The 8983-nt window shown below is 37.7% G+C and overlaps 1 protein-coding gene across 1 annotated transcript; it reads right to left on the bottom strand.

Annotated features, from left to right (window-relative positions):
• Positions 1-1690: 1690 nt before the first annotated feature.
• On the bottom strand, positions 1691-2380 carry LOC102693210 (nanos homolog 1). The gene has a single exon (XM_006630597.3). It carries the CDS (start codon positions 2378-2380, stop codon positions 1691-1693), a length of 690 nt encoding a protein of 229 aa, XP_006630660.1.
• Between the last annotated feature and the right edge of the window lie 6603 nt (positions 2381-8983).

The following is an 8983-nucleotide window of genomic DNA, read 5'->3' as shown; positions in this document are numbered from 1 at the left end:
GTCTCATTTTATCCTGGGCCTCACATGAATATGAAAATGACCTTTTTAGGTTTTTTTGCCTTAAGGTTGTGTTTGTAACCTTAAAGCAGTTACAGAAATTTGCCAGCCTTGGAAAGCTCCTTTAAACAGGTCACCAACAGAAATGGAAAACTGTTATATAAAAGTCACTAACTTACAGAAAAAAAACAGAGCGCTTGAACAATAAGCTGAGCATACCCCCCAAACTGCCAGTTGTATCCCGTAGCCTGTGAACTATATAGGAAGGGTATTTATGACTTGACTATGAATAACCGCACTATGCTTAGTGATTCCAATGCCATACAGAAGAAAGCAGTAGAAACTGCCGCATGAATTGGTCTTTAGACAATAAAGATAAGTTTGATTTCCTTACGTGGAATAATGGAACGTTTTAGTTTGATCATATTTACCTTTCATAACCCGATAGCTTGAATCTATAATGTATCTACAACAGTAATACATTTATATACAAACAGTACAAAGACCGATTTTGGCAGATGTTTCTGATTGACTTGCAGTAGTTGTATATTTGGCCATTTAAGAACACAAAAAAGGCTTGCTAGGTAAGACATTCGTATAATTATGTTCGTTATTTAATGATATCCCACATAGAGATGTACACTTCTACCTTTTGCGACGTCCGTGCCTCAACTGCGGTATTTATAACTCGCATATGCTAAGACTGTCAACAGTCGCACGAAATGGAAGGTTACAGGTCTGCCCGCAATAAATGAAGATGGTATGGTCATTTTTAAGGTTGCCTTTAACGGGGGTTACATCTGTTCAAAAACTCAATTTTCAGAGACCAATATTATATTTCAGTAACGTGCTCGAGATAGCAATGTAAACTAATTTGTCCTGAATGTCGTTAGTTCGAAATACCGCCATCGCATGAAGAAAACCGAGAAGGTACGCTTATTAGTGTCGTTATACAAAGCTAATTTGACCATTGCCACTTTAATCAGGAAGGTGGCGGTAGTGAGCTAGGTTAATCACAAAAACTCAATAAGGAACTTTTTAATCAATAAAGAAATTTATTTCACACAGTACATTAAGTTTAAATCAGAAATCCAATGCTGATATATTAGCATCTAATAAGCAGATTTATTCTACACATTAATAGCAAATAACAGATTAATAAGTCAACCGTACACTTAAAAAGTTAAACCTATGGAAAGCCGGCATAAAAGGTAATGGTTTTTGACTAAGGATTAAAACCAACAGCTGAGGTAGATATTTGCACTTATCTAAGCTCATTCACTCCAAATACAATACATTCGTTATGTTGGCAAACCTTGGCAATTTGAAGTAGAAATGCAAAATGTCTACTGAAATACGTACTTTTAGTTCATTAGACCGTCCTGAATCGAGATGTTAGGAACTTGGGGAACTAGAACTTGCACAGTTTGAGAAAAAGAAGCTCTGAAAAATTTCAGAACTGTGAATAAATCAAATGCATGTTAATGGTTATTTGAGATACAACGATCCAAGGCGTCGATTAGTTGTACTAATAGTGCTTCATTCGGTTAATACTGAGCTCAGAGTTAAACTGACAACTTTAATCCTACTCATTGTAGAAAAAAATCTACATTAGCATCTGTGCCAGTCTTGGTTTTCAAACGCAACATCAAATGTAGCTGCTACAAAACACAGTTAATGACTAAAGGGGGATTTAGCGAATCTTCTTTGCTGCCAGGCATCTTGGTTTCAGTTGTTTCGCGGAACTGGCTTGGAGTTTGGAGAGAGGGCAGTATTTTATGGTATGCGCATTATCTCCATTGGCACCGCACAGGGGACAAGTGTACCTCCGTAAAACGGGGCAAAGGACTCTCCCGTCGGGCCCTTTTAAAATGTGCGTGCTGTAGCGGGAAATGCTTTCTTTATTATTCCTGCAAAAGACGCAGACTTGCATGTCCATTTTAGCCCTTTGTTTCGGAACTGCTTGTGGGTTCTGATGCCTGTTATCCACGATGCCCCACTGAAGAGCCCTCTCACGGTCGACGTACTCCGGGGAACTGTTGAAGAGGGCTGGACTTGACCTGCCAGAGAAAGGTCTGAACTCCGCATACCTGTCCGCCAGAACAAGATCCTCGTGAGAGCAAAACCCAAAGTCATTCAAATCCATGGATTTTTCGAAGTAAGACGCTTTTGAAGTGAGGTCTACCTCTGCGCTCATCCTCAAGTCGTTTTTAGTATTGCTGGTCACCGCTTTGGTGCAGGTTATAAGAGTGGTCAGTCCCAGATAGTCATTCCACGAGTTAAAGGCATTCTCGTACGCGTTGCTTACATACCTGGCGCCCTGCAAAAACTCCACCTGGGAATTTTCCAGCTTGTTTTCTACAGCTTGAAAAGTTTCCATCATGTTGTATACTGGGACTGAGATAATACGGATATTTTCCTGTGATTGTATTATAACGTAATTGGTATCCTATTAAATGCAACGTAAACCAAGTGGGCTTGAAAGGCAGAAATCTTCTATTAAAACATCAGCTTGCAAGCGATCCGCCTCCTCAGTAAAATGATTGGTGGACACCTGCTAACTTGATGTTGGAACGGAGCGTCATAGGGGTAAGAGTTGAGCTCTGTATACTTCTTTTGTTCGAGGTTTAGATTTGCTGCAGCTTTCAGGTTATATTCATACTAATCAGTTGTGTTTTAGGTTAGAAATTGTGTTCAACAAGTGCATTTTCGCTATCTAAAGCAGTTGTCTGGGTAGTTATTTTTATTCATGGTTTTTCTGGTGAATTCTAAAGGTGAGTCAAACAACTAACTATATTGCAGGGTTTGTAAGACTAAACAAATTAGCAAATGGGATAAAATTACATAATCCTGTACTTAACTAAATTAAAATAACAATTTATTGAACTATTTTAATTACACACGCTTGTAATTAAAATTATTAAACTTATTTGTAACAAAGCATTATTTCATTATCGCCGAAGGAAAACATTTCAACTGGAAAATCGTAACATAACGGAAGGAATGCATCCAGGTCGGCCGGTGTTTTTTTTTAACATTTCATACACCGAATTTCAGAATGCTGCTATGCATTAGAAATACTACTAGAAAAAGTACAATGCGTTCGTACACTTCTCAGCTGTACAGCTTCTGGTGGGGGGGTAGGGAAGAGAATTTGTTAATGTATGGTAAAATCAACTTAATGACGTCTTACCTACATCGGACCTAATAGCTAGCTATTAAGGGAAAGGTAGATATTTTGAATGCTTATTAACTTGCTTGTTGATTGACTGTACGTTGTTGTTAATTTGGGCATATTAATTTTGAATTGTGCTATTTTAGCCTTGCGTTTAAATGACGGCATTTACGCTGAAAAACTGTCATTATGTATCACTTATAACCTGCTAATTTTAGTACAGTGTCATTTCAGCATGAAAAAAAGAAAAAATAGGATTGAACTGGGGACTGCACAGTGGAGCAGTGTGGTTAGCATTGTTGCCCCTCAGTGCTGGGGCCCTAGGTTCAATGACTGGGGTGCTATCTGCATGGTGGTTGTATGTTCTCCCCATGTTCACATGTGTTTCCTCTGGGTGCTCCAGTTTCCACACACAGTCCAAAAACATAGTGGTAAGTTACCTTGCTTCTGGGGAAATTGGCCCTGGTGTGAGTGTCTCTGTGCTTGTGTCTGTGTCCTGCCTGGCCAAGTCCCCTGTGTTCCTGTTGTGGATAAAAGCAGTTAGAAAATGGATGGATGAATGATTGAATTGGGCTCCATCAGTCTTCGTGGAGTTGTAACAAAAGTTTGGGAGGGATAACAACAGCCAAGTTCAATCAGCCTCAGCTGTCAGTAATTTGTCATTATTCCTGACGTCATTTCCTCACATTTAAACTATAATACAAGTAATCCCATTCTCTCCCTCTCATTTCTCTTTCACGTCCCCCCTGCACCCCATCTGCACCTTTGCAGCCTTGGTCAATCCTCACTCCACTCCTCGTCGTGTGGCCAGGAGGTCTGCACTCAGCCAGGCAGATTGAGCCAAATTAACTGTGACTACCACACTCAATAAACCTTTCAATGTGCTTAATTCTAGGGTACTCTTCATAGTGAAATGACGTTGGTAACAGACATGTAAGTTCTGTTTGTGGGGAAGTGTGTGTTAATGAAATGACTAAATGATACAGGCGTGACCTACTGTGCCACTCCCATTTTGGTTCAGACTTCTCATTGCACACGGGTCCAGTTTTAACATGATACAGTCCCCAAGCATTTAGTGGTTGTCACTTAAACCCATCTGGAATGTCAAGAGCCTCATGGAACAGTCACAAAAGTGTCACAACCTTCACAACGTCCCAATATGTACATCATTGAGTCCATATAGGGTTACATGGGTTACTCAAACAACTTGAATAAATTGTAGACTATTGGACATTTGGAAAATCATTCCTATTCACTGATCTATTGTGGAAGCATGAGAACAAGATGTTGGTCAACTTGGATGTTGACTGCAGCTGTTTCTGCTGATACAAATCTTTGATAACTAGAGGCTATCTTTATTCAGCAGTGGAGTATGATATCTCCAGATATTTTATTCTGATGATTGTTTGAAGTAGTTTATGGACCTTTTTGCTGTTCTCATGTGCTGCTCCCTTTTAACACCGGTCACTATTGATTGCAATTTTTCATTAATTTTGTTAACAGGCTTTTGTTAATTACATGTAATTATAGTCATTTGCAATACATTAGTGCAGATTCACTACCCTCAAAACCTGTGTATAGTTGTTGCCCTAAAATACATGTTCTTGTACTGTTTCTCAAAGACATGCTGCTTTGACAAGTGCAATATTTAGTGAGAATTGTATATAGTGAGAAACATACTTGTTCTTGAAAAATGATGTGCACCACCAAATTGGAGCTATTACTGTATATTGGTACCACTTGTCCTGTTAAAAACATCAGAGAGGTTTTAATCCACACTGTCCATTCAGTGCCAAAAAGAGGCAAATTAATTTGGCATCAAATACTGTTCTTTGATAGATATCCCAAGAGGAACAGCTGACTTGACATTGGGTATGGACATGACAAATGTTTTCCCCTTTGTTCTGGTCTGTAATGTATGTAGGTAATTCCTCCTACAAATTGTGCTAGCTTTTTAGATTTGCTACAATGGGAGAAAATAGGTACTGCCAAGATTCAAGATTCTTATTGTTAAATCTACAAATATGTTCTTTCAGATAAGTATTACTATGCAACACCGTTATGTTCTACAGAAAACAAAACACGGGTTTATTTAATTGTATTATGAAAAAAAATGTTTCTATATTGGGGTCATGTGTTGATGACCTAGGGAGGTCTGCATGTTTGAAAATTCATATTTCAAGCCAACATAAAAAGCTTTTGCTTCATCTTATGCCCTTATGATGTTTTAAATTCAATTTAGTCATCTCTTGGCTAGATCCCTGAAGGAATTTGCTGGGTATGATGTGATTCTGGGTGTGGATATGAAAGCTGACATGAATCATGTACTTGACAGGTCAAAGGAAACAAAAGCCTTCTCTCTGCATCTTCAGGATTGTGAAACTGGGTGTGGTAGTTGTATGATGTATGTTTACCCCCCCAGCCATTTCACACAAGAGTTGACTTTTTTTAGGCTGAGCATAAATTAGTTAAATTTATTATTTTTCTGCCTCTTAAGCTCCCTCTTTGCTATCAGTTCACCGCACATTTCTGCTCATCTGGTGTAAATGATAAGTGTTTATATTACCCCTGTAGGTATGTTATTTCCATGCTGTGACAACAATTGGACAGTTTTAAGGTAAATGTGAGGAGTTTCTTCAACCATAATAGGTTGGTTGATGAACCTTTGTATTCTACTGAACTGGAAATCAATACATGATCACTATCTGTTGCTGTTGGATTGGAAAGCAGCCTTGTTTGAAAATAAATTCAAGCTGTGGTAGATATACAGTAATTTGCAAAACCTTAAATTGTATTTCTACTCCTTTGTTTTGAGATTTCTGTTTGGTTTATAATAATAATAATTGCTTACATTTATATAGCGCTTTTCTGGACACTCCACTCAAAGCGCTTTACAGGCAATTGGGACTCCTCTCCACCATCGCCAATGTGCAGCATCCACCTGGATGATGCGACGGCAGCCATAGTGTGCCACAACGCTCACCACACAACAACTATTAAGCCAATTTATAGATGGGGACGACCACAGAGAGTCAGGACCTCAGTTTTACATCTCATCCGAAGGACAGATCTTGAAGGATTTAATCCTGACTTTCCTGTGTCTTAGTATCCACCTGATGGTTGAGTTTCTCCATACAGACTTTAATCATTTATACTGGTTTTCTCCTTAGACACATTGCTTTCTGGCCTCATAACTACTACCTAATTACATTCTGGTTTTTATTGGAAAGATGAACAAAATCTGAGAAGACATAGCATTCCCACACTTCTATTTTCCATAATGAGAAACGCCTTGCAGGCAATTCTCCTTTTTCTTCCCCACATATGAGAAACAAAAGAATTCACATTCTAGCAAAAAAAATAGAAATGAGGATGGTCTTGGCTCATTCCAGCACTTGTAATCTCAGTAAATGCTACCTGGCTTTTCTTTTTTTTTCTTCTTTCATCTCCATTATGCATCATGTGTATGGCATTCCCTGGGGGTGATGGTTGTCTACACACCCGATGTACAATCTGCTAGATTTTCAGTACAAAAAGATTGGCTTCCTCTATTTATGTTTTTCTGCTAGGTGTTTCATATAAACTTTAAGCAGCTGTAACTCTTTGGGAAACTGGTTTGGAGAGTACAATTGACGTACAATATTTTGGACAATAAAAAAATCAGCTTTCAAGTATATTGATTCACTTAAACGTTCTTTATGAAGTGCACTTGATCCCTCGTCGATGCATGATCATATGATGCCCGACCATTGTGTACGTTCTGTCCATGGTGAAATATTGAGACCTTTTGTATGCATTCTGGGAGCGTCCGGATGTTGAGTTTTTGTCTTCCGTTCAGCTATTTATTATATTGTCCATCTGCCAACTGAGAGTGATTTCATTTCTGGAGTTGTTTGGTGGGAAACTTGGAGAGAATCCCCACTGACTGGGAGGGGGTAGAGGACTGGCAGGGGCATTTAATGAGATGGGAAAATGATGTTTCATTGTACTGTAATAAAATTGTTCACAACAAGAAGAGTTCTTGATTTAAAAAGATTATGAAATTACACAAGACTTAACTCTCGCTAGGAGAAAGGTAAGATTGGTAGCTTTTCTAACAGCAATCTTAAAATTACCTTTTAAAATAACATTTAAGTTAGCTTGAAATGTAATTTTATTGCAAAGTCTAAATCTCAGATCACCATCTACGTTTTGCTGTCCTCCTTTGTTAATGTATGCAAAATAACTCACTGTGTTACCAGATTGTCCTAGTTTATGCTGGCAGACAAAATAGACTCCTCCAAATATAGTAGATGGCTACTATATTTACTGTGTTTATTCTGAAAGATTCTCAAAAGGGAGATGCATTTCTTACACTAAATAGGATTGGACCTTTGTCGTTTTTTACATCAAAATGTTTTTAAATTTATTAATTTCATTTCATTTTTTAATTTTTATTTTAACATCTTTTATAATGATGTCTTTGCAAGGTGTTAATTTATTTTCCTTTTTTTATTATGGTATGCATTTCGGTGGGCTCCATTCCAATCTTTGGTACAGCAGTTCTAAAAGGAATATTAGTTTAGGTTGTGAACTTGAGAACATGTTGTATTGTTCTATATGGCCTTATTCCTGACAAAAAGTGAGATCCTGTATGTCTTTTGTCTTGGATCTCAGCTTCAGTGTACTGTTAAAGCCTGTCTTTGTTTTATAGAAATGTTCAAACTTGCTAGAGTAAGCAAGTTTGATTTTCTGTTTAATGATGCAAGAGACTGTACTTGTACTTGTTATCTAGAGTTTTGATGAGAGATGTGGCAGGAGGTCCTCACCTTCAACCAGTGTTAATTCCCTCAGAATTTGGTGATGTTTCTGTTTCATGGCCTATTTGTTGTATTTCTCATTGCTGAAGTGACAGACAGGTGGGGTGTGTTGCTGTGTGTGCACATCTCAGTAATATCTGCACCTGGAACCCCAGACTGAGTGGAGCAACTTCAGAAAGTGGAACTGACCAGACAAGGTCATATGCCCAATTCTCTACTTTGCGGTAGACTGTAAAGTTGCAAGGACATGAGTAGTCTGATATTGAAGTGAGAGGTTTCAGTCTTCACCACTTGGATCCTTCCTTGATGTACCAAACCCAAATCAGGTATTTGCAATTTAATGGAATAATTTTAAGTTAAGGAAAAGGAATTGTCATCTCAGATTTCAGGAAATACTTAAATACTTTTTCCCCTTAAATCCTGCAAAGTACTTGCTCTTGCTTGCATTTAGATACATTCTAGTATAGGGACCAATGATTGTCTCCTTTTAGTGCCAATTTAGAGTTTGAGACTGTGGAGAATAAATGTTTTCATAAAATACATTTTCTTGGGTAAGGATAAGATAAGGATATTAAGTGTATTAAGGTTCAGTGTTATTAATTGAGTGTTTCATGAAGATTGGATGCACTTTTTGGGGACATAGCATTCAGTTTTGCTATACATTGTAGTATGCAAATATTAGCTACTGTGTATTGACTCTTATTTGTTAGTTTAATAAATTCTTGTCTATTTCTGTTGCCTATTAGCGATTCCGCTCATATTCCTCAGCCTAGTAAGTGTATTTTATTAAGTTTTCAGAATTGACGCATAATACTTTCATTACTATTATAGTCTGTTATATTCTTTATTATCTATCAGTTCCCCCTTTATACATGATTATATATATATGTGTGTGTGTGTGTATGTGAACAAGTAGAGGCTAATTCCATACAGAAAAGTAGAAAGAAGTCATAAAATGTTTTGGCTTAGGATCCTTATTTAGGTGTCGCATCTCACTGCTCTTATATAAATT

This window comes from Lepisosteus oculatus, chromosome 4 (genome assembly GCF_040954835.1).
Source record: "Lepisosteus oculatus isolate fLepOcu1 chromosome 4, fLepOcu1.hap2, whole genome shotgun sequence".
NCBI lineage: Eukaryota > Metazoa > Chordata > Actinopteri > Semionotiformes > Lepisosteidae > Lepisosteus > Lepisosteus oculatus.
Note: the sequence above shows the minus strand (reverse complement) of the source record. Positions and strands in the feature narration are given on the sequence as shown.

Coding starts and splice junctions, on each gene's coding strand:
- LOC102693210 (XM_006630597.3), bottom strand. CDS start 2,380: ATGATGGAAACTTTTCAAGCTGTAGAAAACAAGCTGGAAAATTCCCAG.